Raw genomic sequence first — 23926 nt, 5'->3', positions numbered from 1 at the left:
ACGAAATCAATTGAGTCTTTGTTCCGGTCACAAATACGATTTCTTTTCAAACACAGACTTCCAGAGTAAATTCTGGATCGTCCACAAGGTCACTACGTTACTAATAGGGCGTCTATCCCAGTCACAAGCACGAATTTATGCGAATGATGTTCCCAAAAATAGATTCGAAAAAATCTCAAGGCTCTATGCAGGGATGTAATGCACCTCAGAGCAAATAAAGAGAAGAATAAAAAACGCTGTTTGTACTTTTCATGCGAACCACCGCTCTTCTCTATCACAATAAACCTCTTCACTCCAATGTGTGTTGCTCCCATACGTGCATTCTACTCCATGTCTGCACACCTCAAAGAGTAGTAATAAAGAGGCTCTTTAGTGTGAATCTTGGTCCCACGCGCACAGAAGCAGAGAAGGAAACCAAAAAAACATTTTAAAAACGTTCTTTCGATCAAACTTTATCTGAATTGTGGTTCGATTCGCCTTCCTACCTGCTTGCCAATGAGAGGAGGCACAAAAAGTAGCTCTTCAAGGTAACTCTTGGAACGAAATTGTGCAGCTCTTGGTGCACAGATCTTTCTCTTTTTCGTTTTCAAGTTGCTCTTTGTGCGGTCGTTCTGCACATCGCAGTGTTTTTATGCTGCTCTGCTATATTTATCGTCGGTGTATTTCCCTTTTTGTTGGACATTGTATGAGCAAATAACAAGCCTGGCTCTATGAATTAGCCAGTTCCACGGATATTCAAGATCTTCCGAAAGGTCATTATGTCGTCCAAAAAAAGGGGTAGGTAATATGTACGAACTCATTCAAATGAGAATACAAGAAACACTAAAAACAGTAGACCAACTTTATGAATTGATCAGTTAAGCGAATGTTCCGGATTATACAGATGGTCATTATGTGAACAAGAGGGTCAATTTTTCACTCGGAGCCACTAATTTTTGCCAATGCATCGTGAGCAAATGTTTTCGATAAAACTTCAAAATTCTAGAAGATTAGATTCATAAACTAATTAGCCAATTTAACGGATGTTCCGGATCTTTCAGAGAATCCAGGGTCAGTATTTGAATCAAAGTTTTCATCATTTCAGATGTAATTTTAATTTATTTAATATTACAACATTTTGGGATTAATTTTAATGATTAATCACATTGTCGCTTTCTCAGTATTATGGAAAATACTATTGTACCGTCGGAATCGGCATCGGAATCATAATGCGGTACATCCAAGATCAGTCGTATCATGAACATTGTGTAGGATGTTCATTTGGGAAGGCTGGTGCAAAACATGACCCCATTTGGCACCGATTCCCATTGACCAACATGATCAGACAAGGTATTGTTTACCAGAAACTGGAAATTGAAACTCTAACAAACAATTTTGGTACAAGTACATATAGATTCGGCTGAAAATGTATCTTCAAACCGAGTTCGAAAACCGGGTCAATATGATCCGATAACACCTTATTCGTAATTTTTTTGTACAGCCCTTCAGTAATGTCCGAATATGTTGAACTCTATTGAAAATCGTTGCTCTTCATGAAAAAAGAAAAGTCATGGAATTCCAAGCTTTTAGGTGCAAAACTTAAAAAGTTATCGCATTTTGAAAGTTCATTTAGAGTTATATTGACCCCAACACCTAAAAAGGTTAAAAAAGATACTCTTTGATTTTTGTAACGTAATCCTCTGGGCATTCAAACACCAGTCCATAAAACAATGGAATATGGGGGGTAGATAAAATAAGGTCTTCACTATACTCGGTTCATCATTGGCTAATATCAATCAAATCATATCTGAACAAAATAAACCAAACTTGTGTAGAATGATTTTACGTGTTATAAGTCGAAGAAACAATAAACTAAAAATATGTTTTGATAGTTGACAACAAGGAAAAAGTCAAGACACGCTTTGACGTAGTGTATTACTACAAATTATGTACCTACAGTAAAATCCGAAATTGAGTGTTCACTTGGGATGAGAAGTTTTTGTCTATTATTTTCGGTGCAAATATAATAAAATTTTTGATGTAGTGCTATAATTTATTAATCCGTCTAGCTATGAGCACAGACGAAGTTTACAAAAGACTTTATTTCAAACAATTCCAAAAATATATACCCAAATTGAACCCACACCTTCAAATTTATCGAAATAATTCGCCCTACCAGCCTTACCTCATTGGAACTTGACGTAATTTTGATGTGGAATCAGCAATCGTAACTGCTGCTTGGGTACTAATAATGTTTGATTCTTTGCGATTTGAATGTGATTTTATCAAAATAGTGAACAATTGGAATAAAATTGATAATATTACTGAATTTATTGTAATAAATCTGTTATACCGTGATTTTTGTCGTGACCAAAGCTTGTCTTTCAATATAGAGGCCCCTTTTCAAAATTTCGGAGGAAAGTAGCGGATCCAGGAGGAGGGTCCTTTTCAACTTGTTGAAGAATTATATATTAGTTTCAAACTCAAAATCTTTTCAAACCAAATTTAACCATCTATACCTATTTTTATTAAATGAATTTTTACGCATTACGTATTGTACAATGTTCATTTTAAAATCGAAATTTTGAACCCGTATTTTTGTTCATAAGAGAGGTTTGCTACGAAGCCAACAAATAAAAAACTAAAAAAGTTTGTCGTCGTAATAAAGTGTGGTAGTCGAGTAGTGGTAATGAGATTAAATAGCAAAAACGAGGGTGTCTTTAATTATTTTACATACTGTGCCTACATAACGAAAACCCGGATTTTAAAACACACGACCGAAGCTCGTTCGTGATTGGACCGAGCCGCAAATCTTGAACACAAAAATTGTGATTTTAGTCAAATGCTGCTACTCAACCTTGTCTGATGTCCGGAGACTGCATATCAACACCGGGAGAGAATGCGATTAATCGGATAGTAATTAGTTTGTAGCTTCTTGCTAGTAACCGGGGCTAATTGGAACAAAAATCTCCCACCTGGAGAATACTTTCATTGGCAAAGAAACCAACCCTTATCAGCGCTTCGAATCCAGTGCATCATCCATCAGCATCAACACCATTACCAAAACTTCTTTTCAGAATCACCATAATAATAATTCGAAAATTTCCTGTTCAAACGTGATTACGTTGAATATCATTAAATTTGAATTAACAGCCCGAAGTATAGTATAGAAGTATAGGCTATGTTACAAACATCACTCATCTTTTTTATTAATCACATATATCGGTAGAACACACAGTTTTAACGTTACAGACGAAATGGTAGGGCCAAACTGAACATTGTTTTTTTTTCTTTTTTTTATCGAAGGGGAATCTTTAAAAGAGACCACTACCGACTTGGCCGTGGTACTGTCGGATTCTTACTGCAGCTCTTTCTCCAGCAAGTCTACCGACTGAACCTCAACCTCCTGTATCTCCGTATCCTTTTCTTCCCGGGACCACCGTTAGGTATTACTTCGGGAGAGGATCCAAAAACGTGTGTCTAATAAAATCCGTGCGAATGACTCCTCCGAAGTTGTCATTGACATCTGCAGCCAATTTCGGAATACTAGTTATTGGATACATTCGTTCCCTATTAAACATTAGGACTAGGACTTCACAGATTTATTACAAGAAAATGAAGAATTTTACTCTATTTTTTCACCATTTCAATAAAATCACATCGTAAAAAATTAAAAAATTCTTACTACCCAAGCAGTTAATTAAAACGTTTTTAATCCACCTAACAGTGTGATGAGACATTTCTTATAACTCTTATCACTCTCTTCGGATATTATATCGTTTGAGAACATTTAGAACTTGATGCTTCGCGATGTTTTTGATAACACATACTACATGGGATAGTGGCAGGACTCAGAGAATCGCTCAAATCAGCATAGGACAACATCAATGCTAGAAATCTCAAACCAAATCAATGGGAAAGCGAAAAAATGGCCCATAAAATAGGCAAACCAATGAATTATTGTTAATGCTCTGTTAATAAAATATCTAAATTGTGGTGGGAAAACTGAATTTTCCTAAAGGGGTTATATATTGTACTGAGCCAAAAAAATCGAATTTTTTTTTTGAATCGATTTGAAGTTTATACTTTACTCAAATTTCCAACGCGACTGAGAACTAAGAAATCAACGCTTTTTCTTGAAAAGGGCGATACTAGCAGTGATACCATTAAAAAAATCAACAGTGAATATTTCCAGACTTGGTTTTATTTCCTATTTAAGAACTATTGTGTTTTTTTACATCCTGATTGCATGATTCAGTGATCGAAACCCAAAATTTCATAAAGTATTTGAAATTATTGAATTAAAATTAGTTTTTGCTATTGAAATTGACAAAATGATAGTATCGTCCCTTTGGCGATTGTTCACTTTTTCGGTCCCACCTATTAGCATTGAAGTATCGCCCTTACGTTTTTTTACAATAACTACCGTTCTACACCACCGATTTCGTCCGTGTTCTTTCAATAGAGATCATTGTTACTATTTACACCTGGTATCAGCTTGATAATCCTAAAAAAATACGAAAATAACAGTATCGCCTCTAAACTGCTACCAAAACAAGTATCGCCCTGTTTGGTTGCATGGAGCGTGGAGGGCAATAAACACAAAATACAGTTCCGCCCGTTGTATTTTTTGCTGTAGTTTAAGAAAGCAATATCGTAGAATCAAAATTTTTAGGTTAATTTGTTGCGTTTAAAAGCCCTCATTCGCATGTATGAAAAAAGCCTTATGTTTACATTTGTAAGTATCGCCCTTTTCACAAAAAAGCGTTGAAGTGAAATCGCAGCTCCTGATATCACGCTATCTCTGAAGTGCATGCATGCATAGTTCCAAATTTTACTTCGACATCGACTTTTTCTAAAGGTGACTTCCCAACGAACCAGGCACAGCGTAACGTACGCTAGCATCGGCGGAACTTCAAAGCAACAAAAAATATACTTCCAACGCCACGATCAAATACCTCAATAGAAAAACGACAATTTCAATGCGTCAGAAGACACTTGGGAAACAACAGAACCTGATCCGATAGCTGCAACCCATTCATCCTATCACAACGATCCTGAAACAAAGGCGATAAATCATCATGTTCCGGTCATAGTAGCAGCGGTATCATCAGTACTTGTTGTGGCTACGATAATCAGCACCCTTTACTATAAGAAAGACAGTCGACGTTACACCATTAGAACATCGAGCAGACCAACTCCACTTCCAAGACGACCACCGAGAATAATTCCACGAACAAGAGATGCAAATAGTGTTACACAAATTTAAAGCAAGTGCATTAATAACTTAAACAAATATTAAAAATAACTTAAAAGATAGGAACATTATCATTTATCAAATATTGAATTAGGCTCCAAAACATAAATCATTAGTAGGTAACAAAAGCAAATATTAAATGAACCTTTATAATCAGATAGACATCGAGAATCTCGACAAGCAAAGATGACCATCGGCGCTTCGGCTAGTTTTTTGTAAGATCTATGGGATAGACTTACGGGGGGCAATATGTCGCCGACGCAAAATCACAAACAGCTGTTCGCAGCGAAGAAATCGTTCGGCGGAATCAAAACAAACCGCCGCAACATAGAACAGTTCGTTCTGACCTAAAGAGGCAGAAGGAAAATCAAATTACATTCGAGTGCGCCCAACGATAAGTCAATGCGCGCTCACGCAAGGGTCATATATGCTTCATCGGCATTTTCGGTGCCACTGCCGGTCACAGCGCATTCGAAGACGGTAATTATATCGATATTTGCCTTCGCGCGGTGGCTTGGATAATTAAACATTTGTGCAGAGTTGACTGTTAACATTCTGTACCAAAACAAATTCAAATAAAATCGATTCAAAACTCGATTATTTGTAAATAGCTAGCTTTAGGAAAGTAGGTATATAAACCAAAAACTTGTATAATAAAATCAAGTTGAAATCGAGCAACCGAAAGTACTCAGTCGAAAATCCTTTACTTCGTGTCCAGACCCTGGAGTTCTTCGTTGGTTTTTCCACCTTGATAAATCCAAAGTCAAATTACTTCATTGTTTGTAACGCAAGCGGGGAAGCAAATTGTCTTACGACCAGAATTAGTATTGGTTTGTTGCGCAGAACGCTACTAACTGGACGAGGAATTCCCGGCTTACTAAGCTATAGCGTGTGGTGTTTGTAACGCAGGTGCTACAAACTATACTTAGTCTAGAATTAGAAGTGGCTTGTACCGCAGGACGCTTCTAACTAGACCCAGCACCCCCTTCTGCGGCGTAAGATCGTTCGGCGGAACGATAATTATATCTAACTATTTTTGCTGATGAGTTATGAGCACTTTTTCGCCAACAATAACAATGTCACTCACTAGGGCAAACAAATAATAATTCTTTTTCAAGTATAACTAAGGTCATTACTAGAGTTATAATTAAGCAAAAAATAACGAATACGTTATTTTCTAAAAGTTCATAAAGTTGATTACAAAAATTCGATTTTTGATATTATAAGTTCTTATATCCTTGGAATAATAGAACCTAGCGTTTTAATGTGGGTGGTTCTAATTTTTTAAAATCTTAAAATTAACTTTTAAATGGTTCGAGATAGAGCTTCGTAGAAAATAAAATTTTAAAAAACTTGGTCGAAGACACTGGAACTCTATGTCGTGTATTTTCCATTTTACAAGAAATTTACCAAAAAAATAGGATGTTTCTTAACAAATGGTTTTCTTTATATAACTTTTGCAGTTTTAATTTTTCATAAGGATCACGTAAGAAAGACTTTGAGATATTTTTAAGGAGAGCATTTTGTCTTAATGTACCGAACCTCTAGCATCTCTCGTTAGAAAGTTAAATATACTTTTTACTAAAAATAAACTCTTTTATGAGTAAATATTGCAAGACGTAAAAAATATTGTATTTGCCATTTTTTGCGATCTATACTACAAAGCATGCTATATCATATGACAACAACGGTATTTAATGTTAAGTGTCCTAATCGAAGATAATGCTATATGAAAAAGTTATATTTTTTTACATTTCTTATAAAAGAAATGTATAGAATTCGCTCAAACTTTCAAGATTTTTTCCGAGGCCCGGAGGGCCGAGTCTTATATACCAATCGACTCAGCTCGACGATTTGGGACAATGTCTGTGTGTGTGTGTCTGTGTGTATGTGTGTATGTAACGGACAATTTCTCATTCGTGTTTCTCAGCAATGGCTGAACCGATCTTATCCAAACCAATTTTAAATGAAAGAACTAAAAAACAGTATGAACGCTATTAATTTGTTTTTGATTCTGATGTTTAGTTTCCAAGATATGAATGTTTAAATGCGTAAAAAGGGCGTTTTTTGCAGTTTTTTGAAATTATCTGCCAAAATTGACAATATAGATTACCAAATCATATGTTTTTAGACAGCTTTAACGAATACCTTTCGAACAAGCTATAGATTGTAGAAATCGGACTATTACCAAAAGAGATATTTAACATTAAATGCGGACGAAAGATTTTTATCATTTCCCATTGCCAGAAATATGACCAAAAATATGTAATCTATTATTAACGCCAAAACGGCTTATTTTAGGTCAATAGTATCTTCGGAGAATTTAATGGAGGTAATATGCCCTTTCTTTTGGAATTGTGCTTTTGCTGATTAATCCCCCTATGAGTGAGATATTTTTACAAATTTTCTTGGAAGTGATTATATCGAAATGATGTCTTCAGCAAATTTGTAGCTCTTACTTTTGCGAATAACTTTACTAAAGGCTTTAAATATCTATTTTGAATACTTTAAAAGTTATGGCTTGTTGTTTGTTGATTACTCTTTGTCGCCTATTTATTGTTCAATATAGTAATAATCCATTGAAATAAGCTAAACATTATTTCGATAAAACGACTTTTGTATTTCATTTTATTATCTACAACCGCTAGAAATAATCACCGAACACTTCCAAGTTGTCTGGAAGGAACTTGATACCTTATCAGTACAAAAATGTTCATTTGTGCGAACCTTCTGACTGCAATTTTTCTAACTTATAACCATCGGATCGATCTGAAACATATCGAAAAATGAAAAGCGAATTTAATAACTCCAAGCAACGGCGTAGCCAAAAGAAGGTTTCGGGGTTTAAGACAATACAACCCCCCCCCCCCCAACATACCCAAAAAAAAAAATTGGATTGAAGTTGAAAATTTATGGATGCTGACTGATTTAATTCAATATTACAATAACAATTATCTGATCCGTGGATTGATAACCTGTTGTTGTTAACATCATTAGGACTTTTGATAAATTGTCGGAATGGGGTCCTGATATGTAACTGATCTATTGGTCTTGATTTCACAGTTGTCTAATTGCATCAATATCAAATTCCTGCCTGAAAACATTCCAATAGAAAATTCCAGAGTGCTGTAATCAATCATAATCCTCAGATTCATTTTCAAATTGATCTCTTTTTTGTAGAAATGTATTGTAATAAGGGTCTTTATTTAATAGGAAGCGAAGTTAAAATTGATTTAATGTCTATGAAACATAAAAACTGCTCACCAAAAAATGCATAACTTTCAACATTTTCCAAAAATGTTTTTGGCTTTCTCATTCACTCTAAAATTCGTCAATCTAATCCCGACCCGGAGGACCGAGTGTCATATGCCAATCGACTGAGTTCGTCGAGATCGGAAAATGTCTGTGTGTGTATGTATGTGTGTGTATGTGTGTATGTGGAAAAAAATGTGACCTCTGTTTCTCAGAGATGGCTGGACCAATTTACACAAAGTTAGTCTCAAATGAAAGGTACAACCTTCCCATCGGCTGCTATTGAATTTTTTATTGATTGGACTTCCGGTTCCGGAGTTACGAGTTGAAGAGTGCAATCACACAGCAAATTCTCATATAAACTGAAATGAAAAATTTTCAAAAACAAATTTGTATTTTTGATGCCAAATGACTTTAAAATGCATGAAACATTGAGATGTTTGACAAAAATTGACTTCTTTGGACTTTGGTACATTTTTGCCTTTCTCATATAGAAAGGTTATGCAATCACTCTAAAAATCGTCAATCATACCGGCCCGGAGGGAATATGCAGTGAGGGGTTGCTACTTTAAAATTAAAACTAATTTAAAATTTCTTAACAAGTTGAAAATTTTCGGCAGGACCTGGACCTCCCGGATCTTTCTCCATGATCCGCCGCTGGTTTCAAGCGATGTTTCAGTATCACATAGTATCTCAAGATCGTGGCTGTCGATCCATTATATGTATGTGCAAATCGTACTGAACATGTAATATTCATTTCCACCATTGTATTGAACATAACCAGCCATGGAATCGTAGTCTGGACAAATGAGAAAGCACAATTGCACCACTAGATGGATTAAAACAGGTTTTTATTTTGGGAATGCGTCGAGTTGAGACGAAAACGTAATATGATTAATAACGAGGATAACACTTTCCGAATGTAGAGAGAAATTTATGAAAAATGACGATTTCCATTCGACTCTAGCAGGTTCTGATCGATTTTGATGAGCATTTGATTTTTGTTGTACGATCAATTGTATGTATAGGCCAAATGTTTAAAAACAGTAATTTAAGGTCAAGATAACATCATTTTGAAACCGCCAATTTCGGAGGTTTAGTATCTTCGATGACTTTTACAAACGTTAAACAGCGCATCATTTGATAAAATAATTTTGACGGTATATCGTCCAAGAAGTATTTATGGTGAATTTTCTCAGGTTAATATTCATGACTACAATAAAGTCTCAACAAATTCGCTAAAGACACGAACTCTGTTACTATTTTCTGAAAAAATATTTCTGCATAATTTTAAAACTTCAAAAATTATGGTTTCGGAATTATGCCGTTTGGACAGTATGATCGATTTTCACCAAACCCCCACCAAACCGAATTTCTGGCTACGCCGCTGACTTCAAGTAAGTAGAAACAAAGTCGTTCTACACTCGTTCACAAGAAACTTCTTCGAATGCTGAATATCTATTATAATACATTGACACCCCAATTGTATCAGCCAAATATGAATTGCCAAATATGATTTTTTATTGCATCGAACTACAACAATTTTTAGGTAGCTTTCAAGAGGTTATTTTATAGACTTCTTTCAAAATTTGGCGAACCTATTCCAATTCGTATACCAATTAATTGGTATACTTAAGGGTTTATATGTTGCAGATAGAGAAAATTCTGAAATTTTCAGCTTTTTTCCTACACAATATTACGAAAGCTTATTAAACAATTTTATCTAATAAGTTTGTGAAAATTATAAACTATTTGAAATTTTTTAATAGTTTAATTTTTTATTTAACCGCGATTTTTTAATAAATAGTGACCATCGCTTCACAACGTAGTCTATTTTTCATGGCTTGCGGTGAGTACGATCTCTCGAATTGCTGAACTGAAAATTATGGAATAGAAAATAATTTTTAGTGTTTAACTCGCCGCGCAGATAGCTCTGAATTAGACCCGCTGGTGCCCTAAGACGATTTCGCTAGATTTTCGGAGCACTGTGCACCCGGTGCATTAACGCAAGTGACGGAAGGTTATCGAAAAGTTTCGTGAAAATGAAAATTCCAGTAATGATGATGATTTTCCCAAACGGTTAGTTTTCGAGAGATTTTTATTTGTTCTTTGGCATTAGGATTAGCGATAATAATTCAAATCAAGGATACTACTGGGAAGTCACCTTTAGAAAAAGTCGATATCGAAGTAAAATTTGAAACTATGCACGCATGCACTTCAGAGTTAATGTGATATCAGGATCTGCGATTTCATTTCAACGCTTTTTTGTGAAAAGGGCGATACTCACAAATGTAAACATAAGGCTTTTTTCATACATGCGAATGATAAATAAATAACCCCTTTAGGAAAATTCAGTTTTCCCACCACAATTTAGATATTTTATTAACAGAGTATTAACAATAATTCGTTGGAATGTCTATTTTATGGGCCATTTTTTCGCTTTCCCATTGATTTGGTTTGAGATTTCTAGCACTGATGTTGTCCTATGCTGATTTGAGCGATTCTCTGAGTCCTGCCACTATCCCATGTAGTATGTGTTATCAAAAACATCGCGAAACATCAAGTTCTAAATGTTCTCAAACGATATAATATCCGAAGAGAGTGATAAGAGTTATAAGAAATGTCTCATCACACTGTTAGGTGGATTAAAAGCGTTTTTATAAAAAAGTTCTCATACCTTTCAAACGACAAATTTTTGGTAGTTGGAGTTTTAAAGAAAATTATGCACCTTAAAATAATCTTGTACCCCTGTCCATAGGGTACTTTAGTGTAAAATGAAATCTTTTTATAGAAATAAAACCGTTTTTAAGGCTTACATTTGGATTTGTCGGGCAATGAAAAGTATAAAAGCTAGAGCTTGCGTTTTTTCAGCAAATTTGGCTAAAATGTGTTGTTCTACAACTTCATCGATAATAGTCAAACCCTATCTCGATCCATTCAAAAGTTTCATTTTAAATATTGCTAAAGTTAGAACCCCCTAGCTTCTGTTTAAAGCAAAATAAAGGGCTTGTAAAGTACAACAACTTTGCCAAACATATTGTAAGGCTAAATCATTTAATTTTAGCAAAAAGATAAATTTCCTGCTGAATTTACATTCTGGAGCCCTGTCCATTCCAAAGTACTAAGTAACTCAACAGTGACATTATTTCTAGGACCCCAAAGTAAGCCAATAAAAGTGTACTTTTTCGAAAATTGTACCGCGGCGGAACCCATTATACTATGAAGTGCTGTTCCGTTTTTGTCGTGGCTAACGACTTATCATTCAATATACGGGCCCTTTTCAAAATTTCCGGATGAAAGTCGTGTAAGGTTTGGAACACTCATATCTTTTCATATCATACTGCATGGAATTAATCAATTTTCGGAATTTGTCGAAAATAAGTTCAACAATGTTGTATAAAATTTTGAGGTATGTATGACATGCATTAATAACGAAAACCTGTTTTGAAAAGTCTTTCGAAAAAAAACTACTTGGAAATGGGGAAAAGTTTCAGCTCATCTCGGTCAGAGCCTTCAATATGATGCACCAACCGGACACTGAAATGACGAGAAATTTAAAATGTAGTTCCGCACAGTTTTATTTAAATTTTTTGTGTAGAGCTGTTTAGAGTGTACAGGGTTCTCCAAGGGCTGTACAATAGCGGGAAAAAAATATTTGTGAACTGTACACGGCTGGTGGATGAATCAATTTGTGTCGTTACCTACTACTAGCAGAAGAAATTATTTTCATTTCTGATAGTTGGAGAGTAGCATGCACGACGAAAAATCGGATTTTTGACACCCGCCCGTAACCAGTTCGTGATTCTTTAATGCTAACTTCATGCACCGAGCCGAAAAAAAACGGGTTTTACAATACCCAACTAAAACCAGTTCGTGATTGGTTACCGCTAATTTCGTGCACCGAACCACACATCTTGAACAAAATAATTGTAATTTTAGTCGGTTTCTATTAGTCGACCTAGTTGAATAACCGGAGACTACATTTCAACATTTTTCCTGCATTCGTGAACGTTTTTCCTAATAAATCGCTGTTTTAGGCTTTTAAAATTGTATTAAAAAAATCTCATCTACAAAACAAACATAAAAAAGAATTGTTAAGGTATGAGAAAAATTAATTACGATCAATTTAAAAAAAAATAAAGACAATCGGTTGAGTGGTATTTTCAGGAATCGTGATCATGGGAAAACCATTTTTTTAAAATCGGTATTTCGAGATAATTGAGTTTAAAATTACCACAGCGCTTGGTTGACGAAGCACGCTTGGAAGCGCTGTAACTTTCGATCTATTTCTCGGATCTCTATAAAATTTGGAAAAATATTCTCAAGGAGTTGTATTTTCAGATAAAGTAATAAAAAATTCGATTTTTTGAATAATAAAAAAGGTATGTAACCCCTTAAGCTTCATACACACAGTATATATGCGTCCTTATTCCAATTTTAATAAAGACACGAAAGCCTTTGAAATACTGTATAACTTCGCAGAACATCAGATTGCACTAGCTCTTACCATTGTATGGATAGGAGTATTACCTTGAATTAATTTTGATCACTGACGCCACCATGTGGTAGAATTCTGCATTTTTCAAATGAGAAAAGAAAATATTTTTTGCTTCTCTACAACTTTGTAGAGCTTCCAAATGCTCCATCTCTTACCGTTGTACAGATAGGAGTATTCCCTTTAAATTGCTTGGCTCACTATTGCCACCTTGCGGAGAAATCCTGAAACTTTCTAACGAAACCAAAAAGTTCTTTTATTCCTCTACAACATCATAACTTTCTATCTCTTATCGTTTCAGAAATATGTGAGTTTTTCCTAACTTTGTCCCACTTTCACTAGTGGTTCACATACATGAGATAAGTGGAGTACGCCCTTTGCGAATGTTAAGCAGCAGTATCCAACTTTAAACGTTAATAACTCTTTAACGGTTGGTTGGATTGTCTTGCAGTCTTTGACAAACTTGTTCAGCATACCTTCAAAAGCTTAACTCCTTCCTAGGTCAGTGATCGGAAGTTTACAGCGACCTCTAGCGACGATTTTGTGAACCGCGAGTGTTTCCCCATACATTTTGGCCAAAAATCCCATACAAACTTTAAGCTCTTTGGGGGAGGGGTTAGAGTTAACCGATTTCGCTCAAATTTGGACAGTGTCATTTTTTCATGATTTGGAACGACGCTAGGGGGTGTAGATTAGTGATTTCAAAAATGGTCGTTTTATTGTCACCCTAATATACATCCATGCATACAGACATACATAAAGGGCTTACATTCATACATACATACAAAATATTTGGCGCAAGTTTAGAGCGTATAACGTCGTGTCATCTAGTCTGTCATCCTATGGAAAATCATCCTACCATCGCCTTGGGGCCAACGTCATATTGGCAAATTTCGCATTGAATCCGCTTCTATCTCTTCCTAATCTCCTTTTTGTCTCCTAGGTCCGAAGCGGATCAATCGACTATTAATTGAAACGGTAAACATACTAGCAGTATTAGTCCTTACTCGCCAATACTTTTCCTACAACTGTGCTATTTCTTCTCTATCTTATAACATAACTCGATTATCCCTGTTCTAGTCAATATACATATTCATTACATTATGGACCAGGCAAACCCTTGATTTTTCTACTATTATTATCCTGAGTAGCTATACCAGTGAAGGTATTTTAGGATTTCGCAAAAAAAAATCTCTGCCAATAAAGGCGTAAGCAATATTTATCCACATAAAGTTTGCTCGAACCTAATGTCCGGCTGGTTCGACTCGAATAGACCACACCGACCCGAAAGGGTTGCTTATCATTTCTGAGAGCCGGTGTGCTTGGTCGAGTTTAATAATCATAAGAACAAATCCTGAATAATTAACTATCTCTTAGGTGCCATTCCTGCACTCCTTTCCTGAACTAGCCTCATACTCACGATCAAAAGAGTCGACAACTAGTAGGATCCACATGTCCCCCACCCAAGCGAATTGATCAACTTGCAAGTAGGAGCACATATCTACCAACCAGCCAAGAAGACTTCCGAATCAATGAGAATGGACCATGCCAGTCGAAGGCCACAGCGCCATCTCGTACAGTCATTTCTCAGCCCACCCCCTGGCAGACGTTCATCCGCCCATCTAGACTCTGTCAAGATGAGAACCTATAAAGCCTAACTGTTCGTATGTACTAGTCCGTATAGATTTTGGTTTGCTGAAACGAAACAAAAAAGGAAAACAATTGTGATTAGTATCGGAGTTATAAGTAAAAGATTTCTCAATTGTTGTCTGTTTCCCTGTTCGCAGACCTTCCTCCTGTTCCTGATCTGTTTGGGCCACTGGCTTTCCGTTTCCTTGGCCGTCACGCTCTCCCGCATCGAGCCGCACACATCGTAGCAAGAGAAACAAATGAAAAGACAAAACAAAAAAAAAATGAAAATAAATGAACGTCTGCTATCTGAGCCTAAATTGATGTTGCTTCTCAGTTTTGCACGACCCAGGGGGAACTTGGCCTTGATCCCAATGCTCTGTTGCCGATGTTACGTGATATTCGTTATGGAATATTCTTTGTTTGGGGGCCATTCATAAACAATGTTGTTCGTTTTTTATCCCTGATCCGCTGATACGTCTAAAATTCATTTTTAGTTTTTATCTCGTTACGTGTCAATATCCGATATCATTTATGAATGGTCCCCTGGTGATATATTTAGAGCAGACAATCCAATGAAAAATAGGATTGACAGGATTTTAGTGCGCTCTTGGCGCCTTGTGTTACATCTTCATGTTTGTTATACATACTAAGAATACCAAAGCATGTGATGTGATGACCGGAAGATTAGAGAAGCAACTCCTCCCCTTCCCCCCAACGAATGAAGGCATTTTAGGGTTTCACAAAAAGAATCTCTGCCAATAAAGGATATAAAAATTATTTATCCACTATTCCCCATAAAGTTTGCTCGAACCGATTGTCCGCCTGGTTCGACTCGAACAATCCACTCCGACCCGAAAGGGTTGCTTATCATTTCTGAGAGCCAGTGTACTTGGTCGAGTTAAATAATCGCAAGAAAAAGTCCTGAATAATTAACCATCTCTTAGGTGTCAGTCCTGCACTCCTTTCCTGAACTAGCCACATACCCATGGTCTAAAGAGTCGACAACTAGTAGGATACAAATGTCCCGCACCCAAGCGAATTTATCAACTTGCAAGTAGGAGCACACATCTATCAAAATCAGCCAAGAAAACTTCCGAACCAATGAGAATGGACCATGTCAGTCGAAGGCCACAGGCCCAGCGCCAACTCGTACAGTTTCTGAAATTAAGAGTTTTGTTTGTTATCCTGCTCCTAACAACGCATGCTATGTCGTCAGTGATGCAATTAAAACTTCGAATTGATTTCACTTCTCTCTTCTTCCTGATCTCCTCTTGGGAGCGCTGTCAACCGTAATGTCCACGAATACTAAATACCCTCCAGCTATTCTATCAGTTCTTCTTTCTGTTCTAGTGTGAATTAATAATCGAAAAACATCGAAATGTTAATAGAAATTTAGTTTATTAAGCTGAAATACAAATTTTACAACATTTGATGCTATGAAGAAATTAACACTAAAGCTATACCAGTCAAATAGTTCATCCAATCACCTGGATTGTATGCTTTAACTCTTAATTTATATGGTCATTTCGTGAGTTCTTTTTCGACTCCCACTGCTCTGACGTCGATGTTACGTGATATTCGTTACGGAATATTGTTCGTTTGGGGGCTATTCATAAACAATGTCCCGCAGAAAAAAAGGAAATAATCTAAAATACCTTTCCCCTTCAAGAACATTGCAACTTGTTGTCAGTGTTATTACTCCCGCTCAACTAGTACGTCTCAAATTCATTTTCAGTTTTTATTTCGCTAAATCATGTTGCATTACGCTCTACCCTAATATTCGACATCGTTTATGAACGGCCCCTTGGTGATATGTTTAGAGCAGACAATTCATTGTAAAATAGGATTGACAGGATTTTATTGGGCTGTTAACACCTTGTATCACATCGTTACGTTTGTTATACATACTAAGAATACCAAATCATATGATGTGCTGGCCGGAAGATTAGAGAAGCAACCCCCCCCCCCCCCCCCTTCCCCCCGAGAAAGCAATGGCCCACCATTTGTAACTAAATTATTCCACGCCGAGAGTCGCCGCGCACGGGTTTCGAACAACAGATTGAATAGGAAAAAGCTTGCACTGCGGAAACTCCTTATGGACCAACATGTCTGTTGCAGGATTTGTCGCATTGACAAAGTACAATAAATAGAAGCGCGGAAGTGAGCGTGGTAAACAGCCTCTAACTTTGAATTCAATGCGAGGACAAACTTATACATTAATCGAATGCAATTAATACAAGCTACAATTTATTGGAGAATGTTTTTTAAAGTTTATTGAGCAAATACAAAAAGATTATAGTATTACGAAGAAATTGAGAATTTTTACTCATTCAACCAATATCTTTTAATTTGGGGTATTGGCATATAAATTATCGACCCAGAGCATGCTAATTTGACATGATAGATGGGGTACGACCCAATTAGGAAATACCCAACTAATGAACACCACATATACCGAATTCCAACTAACGAATTTGCGATGTATTTGAAATTTATGATAGCTACTATATGTTACACATAATGTGAACATATATACTTTTTTGAGTCCATTGAAAAATGACATAAATTGAAAATCTGGGCCAAATTACAAATGATTGACCTGTATCGATTTGCGTACCTCCGTGGAATAAGTGCATTATAAAATGACGAACGGACCTGAAATTATACTCTTCGAATATCTTCTATGTTTGACATTGAAGGTAAGCAGTGAGAAATGTTCTATAATGATAGGCGAAATAATAAAAGAATAGTGCACTGAAAGATTCAAAACGAAAATAAATTCTAAGCATTCTTACCGACTGGATCTGTTTTTCCAAATACAGATGAGAAGTTACTCTCAGATACGAAAGTATTTCCTGTGGTCGATGGAATCGTAACTGAAGAGTTTCCTGTTGATGTACTATTAAATCCTAGAATAGAAAATAAGTTAAATGTTTTTCAGTTTTAATAAGTGTTCGGAAATACTACCGTTGCTTATCCACATATTGTTGGTTGTAGCTGATGTGGTTGATGTCGCAGGATTTTGTGAAGCCCCGAACATATCCGCAAAAGGATTGCCAAGCTGAAGCAGGTCATCTGAGGCTTTGGTAGCAGCATCTACGTGCTGACCATCGACACCACTACCACCAAATAAATCTACAATATTGTCTTGTGTGGGTGGTGAAGACAAAAAAGGATTTGTCATGGCAACATTAGCAGAACTGGCAGTAGGAGATGACACTTTAGACTGTAATTAATAATATTATTTTAGCAAATATATTCAAAAGAACAAATATTACACATTCATTTTTCGAATTTTTTTCCTACAATAAGGTATTTCACGCAAAAAAAGATAAATATGAGACAATAATATAAAACTATTTATTCAAATTTTGGTAAAAAAAAAATGATTGGTGATCCAGAAAATGAGAAATAATTATGGAATTTCGTTTAAATGTCCCTGCTGCGACTAATACGTATTTTGCTTAGTACTTGCAATCTTCTCCAGTGTCTGCAACGACTATCGTAATATTACACTAGCCGACGGAAACACTGGAGAAGATTGTAAGTCGAAACAAATTAAAGGGAAATTTCATTATGTGGATTTCTAATATGATTATAAAGGTGGAAGCTTACCTTGTACTGATTCATTATAGCTTCTTCCTCCGCCAAAGCTTGAGCTTTAACGTTCTCGTCTATAGCGCCATTCGAAGGAATATCAAACTTCGTAGAAGCGGCAGCGGTTCCAAAAGAAGAACTGGTAGAAGATAGGGCGGTCACTCCACTCTTTACGTTCTTTTGATTGCTATTAAGTTGCATTGATAGTATGCAATATGCCGAGAAAAAGTGGGAGAAGAAGAAAGGAAACAGGGGATCGGGTTGTGTAGGTGTCAGTGCCGATAGAAAGAAACGTGGATACAACGGCATTATTGTGTTGTTGTGTAAAGGTGCGGTAAGATAATTGTTTTTAATAATTGCATAATGTAATATTGTGTATTTAATTTGTATTTTCAAGCGGACAACAAAGTGAAGTAGAATTTTAAAGAAAGAAGAAATTTGAAATGAAAATCGAAAAGAAAAAAAAATTACAAACGTAATACTGACAGCCATCATCAAGCAAGAAATGTGTAAAATAGGAATGAATTCAAATTTTATAGAAGGTTTTTCATTATCATGTAAAAATCTGCCAATTTAACAAATTTATTTAGCGAGTTCAAAATATAGACGAGTTGGCGGAAACATAAATAATAATTGTAAGCACGTAAAAAAATTCGTTAAAGTCTTTAGACATTTGTGCCTAAAAACAATTCAAAAAATGATTTTTTATTGCCTTTAAACCCAAAATAGTAAGAATTTTTTTTCATATTTTAGGTTCACATTGAATAGATTGCCTTTTATTTGATATCAATAACATAAAAATCCATCGAACCGTTCTCTTGCAATCCGAGACGAGAACTGAAAAAAAAACATGAACTGAATTGATAAAATGAATAAAAAGAAGAAAATGAGCAAAAAATGCATTAATTGAAATGAAAAATTAAACAATGTTAAAAGGTTAAATTAATAGAAAATTAATAAAAAGAAAGAAATTAGGTCAAATAAATTATTTGGATGAAATGAATAAAACTGAAAACAAAAGATTATTAAAATGAAAAAAAAACTGAACAAAATATATGACTGGAAAAAATGAATAGAATGAAAACAATGAATAAACTAAGTTAAATGAATGATATGAGTAAAATGCACGGAAAGAATAAACTGGTCAGAGTGAATCCAAAGAATGAAAAGAATAAAATAGATAAAAAGGTAGATGAACAAAATGAATGAAAAGATGCTGAATGAAATAATTAATTAGAATGCAATGATCATATATTTAAAGTTAAAACATATTTTTGAATGAAGAAAATGAATAAACCGGATTGTACGAATTTGAACCAGTGAATCAGAAAGTTATGAAATGTTTTTGAAAATCCCATCTTCTGAGAAAAGGCTAATTAATCTAAAATTGACTTTCTAGGGCTTCCATCCTTTTCTATTTTAGTCGTTTCGTTTTCATGCTTCTTTACTTGGCGGCGACGTTTTAAGATTATTATTCCAACTTTATTGATGGACCTTAATTAGTTATCAGGAACCTGGAACGTTCAATTTGCTTTGGAATTCAAAATTTACTTCTTGGTCACATATTCCTGAAAATTTCTTTTTGGGCAGAATAGAATTTGCTGGTCCAGTATTTTCATGCGCAATTGAATATAGTAATGTGAGACAAGGTCACATATGCTTTCAATCTCCTTGAACAGTGAGCGACAGAGGGAGAATGCGATTCATGAATGAGATAAGTAGATATTTCAAAGTTTTCATTTGCATTGAAATAAATAGCACAGAGAACAGACATCCATGATCGAACAAAAATATTTAAAAAACGGGTGTAGACATATGAATTAATATACGATAAACACTAGCGCCGCCACACCAACCTATCCCAACTATCCGTCAAATCCATTCTGGAACCAGTTCGAAATCCTGAATGGATTCAGTATGAAATCTTGCTTAAAGAAAACAACCGATTCCGACTCTATCGGTTGATGCATTTGAGCTGGAATTCATGCTGGAAGTCCGAACCGGTTCCGGACTAGTTTGACTGTAGAACTCAGCTACAAAAAAACATGACGACAGTAGCGCACCTGGTTTGGATATCCCAACTACCTTCGAAACCGTTAGAGATTTTACACAAGTTGAATGCTGAAGATGGACGTCTGTTCTCTGTGTAAATAGTGTGAAGTGTCTAGGCTTTGTCGACAGCATAAAAGGCGTGCATTCAGTTGATAATAATGCAATCTCTTTCCAGTCATTCTTATAACTTACATATTGTTTCGTTCGGAATTCTCGTTCAGGAAATATGGATAAATAAGTCCTATACAAACTAATACTGTGAAAAAGAAATGGTATTTGGATGGCAAAAATGTAGTCAGATCATTTATCTATCCAATGCATAAACTCTGATTGTAGTCCTCGCTAATTTACTTGTACAATATGGAAAACTCGAACGAAATGTGTGCTGAATTATCCAATCCCTCTCTACTAATTGTGACTGTTATTGAAACATCAATTGAAGTGTACCAGTATAGAGCAGATATGGACGACGAAGTTAGAAGACACATCGTACTTGCATCCCCCATCGAGAGTGGTGCTAGAGCTTCCATTTCCCGACGGTTTTCAGCTTCCCGGGATTCGGAAAATAAAAATCCCGGGATCCCGAGAATACAAAATTTTTACTTTTAACGGTGAATGATTTTCTTGAAAACAAAAGAATAAATTAAAAAGTTTTCAAACCCGTCTGATTGCATGTATATTAGGGTGACAATGATTTATATGAAAAAAAAACTTCGCTACCTACACCCCCTAGCGTCGTTCCAAATCATGAAAAAATGACACTGTCCAAATTTGAGCGAAATAGGTTAACCCTAACCCCTCCCCCAAAGAGCTTGAAGTTTGTATGGGATTTTTGGCCAAAATGCATGGGGAAACACTCGCACTTCACAAAATCGCCGCTAGAGGTCGCTGTGAACTTCCGATCACTGACCTAGGAAGGAGTTAAGCTTTTGAAGATATGCTGAACAAGTTTGTCGAAGACTGCAAGACAATCCAACCAACCGCTACTTAACATTCACAAAGTGCGTACTCCGCTTATCTCATGTATGTGACCCACGAGGGAAGGTGGGACAAAATTAGGAAACACTCATATATCTCTGGAACGATGAGAGATAGAAAGCTATGATGTTCCACAAAGTTGTAGAGGAATAAAAGGACTTTTTGGTTTCGAAGGAAAGTTTGAGGATTTCTCCACAAGGTGGCAATAGTGAGCCAAGCAATTTAAAGGGAATACTCTTATCTGTATAACGGTAAGAGATGGAGCATTTGAATGTTCTACAAAGTTGTAGAGTAGCAAAAAATATTTTCATTTCTCATTTGAAAAATGCAGAATTCTATCACATGGTGACGCCAGTGATCAAAATTAATTCAAGGTAATACTCCTATCCATACAATGGCAAGATATAGTGCAATGTTCTACGAAGCTATATAGTATTTCAAAGGCTTTCGTGTCTCGTTGTAAAAATAGAATTTAGGCCGCTTAGTGGTGCAAACAGCATAGAGTATGAATATATTTTAATACACCTTGAATGTTTTCTATTTTTTTTTTTCGAATTTTTACTCCTATTTCTTGTGCAGAGATTCTTTTATTATACATAACATGTTACAAAGTTTTCTTAAGACTATCATGCTATGATAAAACCTATATTCTTAAATTTCTTCGTAACCCCATTTATATTTCTCCTGTTGCATTCATTTATATAGCATTTTTAATTTTTTACATTTCTTACAAAAGAAATGTATAGGATTCGCTCAAACTTTGAAAACTTTTTCCGAGGCCCGGAGGGCCGAGTCTCATATACCAATCGACTCAGCTCGACAAATTGAGACAATGTCAGTATGTGTGTGTGTATGCATGTATGTACAAAATGTCATGTAATTATCTCAGCAATGGCTGAACCGATCTTAATGAAATTAGTTTCAAATGAAAGGCCTAACGTTGCCATTTGACACTATTATTTGATTTTCGATATGTTGTTTACTTTCTGAGATATGGGCGATTTTCTCAAAACACAGCAGGTTTTTCGCAAATAACTTTTAAACAATTCAATTTTGTCCAACAAACTGCACATAAATAGAAAGCTTGTAAAAATACCTTTCTAACAAGCTATAAATCCGTGCACGACCGGCGGAGATATTAAACATTTTATATTTTTAGTCCTCGCTTACCAATTTCCACTAACTAAAAATGAGATTGTTTCATACAGAGTATTGCTTTACTGGTGTTTTAGGGGCAAAACTAAACCGATTTCGAATATCGGGGTATGAAAACACATCTACGTGATTCAAGTGATTCAAGGAACTCGATGTTGAGAACATTTTGTGAATTACCTTAATAATAAATTAACTATTTCTCAAAAATCAATATATAAGTTCACTTCAAAGACAAAATAATGCGTTGATAAAGAAACAGTGAGTTTTTTTTTAATTCGTTTATTTGACACGGCTCATAGCGGTAGCTTAACGGAGCCGTGGATCTTTTATACGTTTACAATACATGTAAAAATAAAAATACAAACAAGAATTAATTAATTGGATCTCGTGCGCGCAACTTTTTATTGCGAGCGGAGACCTTTTTTCGCGAGGTCTGCTGGCAAACAGCGTCAGGGGGATCATTTAATTCTCTCTTGATTTTCACGTCCCGGTCGAAGCTGGCTTGGTGTCCGAGATCAGATGTTCTCCCTTGCTTCTTGCACTTATTGTTGACCAGTGTAAATCCGTCGTCATTGTTACTGCATTCGTTGCCGATGTTGCTTAGTTGCTTTTGGGGTGCTTGATGATTCTTTTGCAGTTGTCATTATGGTCTGAACAGCTGCCACAAAATTGGCCACCGTTTGTGGTTCAGGCATTGGTATTGAAAACTCTGTGTTAGGTTGGTTTGCCGTAGATGAGTTGGCAATCGGTTGAGATGCATTTTCCTCTGTTTCTTCGCGCAAGGTTGTCCATGATGAGCTCGTCTGATTACAATACTTGCACGTAGGCGTTTGCCCCTCATGGGTGCATAGCGTAGTTTGCATAATTGTAGTTCCGTGAGTATTGAGTTTTATTGCCAAGTATGAGGGTATAGGCTTTCAACCCGCATTCTCACTACAAAAAACGCCGTTAGGAGTACCCGGGAAGAAGTTTCTCCAAGTATCAGGTGTAACGGATTCTACTTCTCCGTATTGCGACATGCATTTTGCAATTGGCTCAGGAGGGGTACGAGGTGATAGGTCATATAACCTTACATCAATATAATCATTCTCAATGTATACGGGAGTCTTAATTCCAACGTTGTCACATTCAACCACGTGTTTTAAGTTGTTCTTCAAAACGAAACGCTCGGCTTGTGCTAACGTGTTGAATGATATTAACACTACATTGCGAAGATGATGATACTGAAGGTACAAGACTTCAGCAAGCCTAAGTTGCATTTTTACCTTCAGAAGGTATTCCACTTCACTAAAACTCGGTCGTTTTAAACAAAATTTAAAGTCAACGACCGCAGCGTTGGGTCGGAGTAGCGCTTTTTCGTCAACTTTACTCATGATGACAAGAATAATCCGATATTTCCTTTGTTCTCGAGACAATGCACACTAGATCGAGAGGCCTGTTGTTCACTTGGCTCGATTGTACGTCTGACTGCGGCAGAAGTAGAAAGTAGACTGAGAAACAGTGAGTTGTAGTATTTATTCCTTGGATTA

The 23926-nt window shown here is 35.9% G+C and overlaps 1 protein-coding gene across 1 annotated transcript in view; it reads right to left on the bottom strand.

Annotated features, from left to right (window-relative positions):
* LOC131692985 (phosphatidylinositol-binding clathrin assembly protein LAP) overlaps window positions 1–23926 on the bottom strand; it is a 304486-nt gene that overhangs the window by 80198 nt on the left and 200362 nt on the right. The window contains 3 exon segments of the mRNA XM_058980421.1: window positions 17411–17524; window positions 17583–17841; window positions 18231–18399. Coding sequence (XP_058836404.1) covers window positions 17411–17524; window positions 17583–17841; window positions 18231–18399 — 542 coding nt within the window.

Source organism: Topomyia yanbarensis, chromosome 3 (genome assembly GCF_030247195.1).
Source record: "Topomyia yanbarensis strain Yona2022 chromosome 3, ASM3024719v1, whole genome shotgun sequence".
NCBI lineage: Eukaryota > Metazoa > Arthropoda > Insecta > Diptera > Culicidae > Topomyia > Topomyia yanbarensis.
This window is presented reverse-complemented; position numbering and strand designations above follow the sequence as displayed.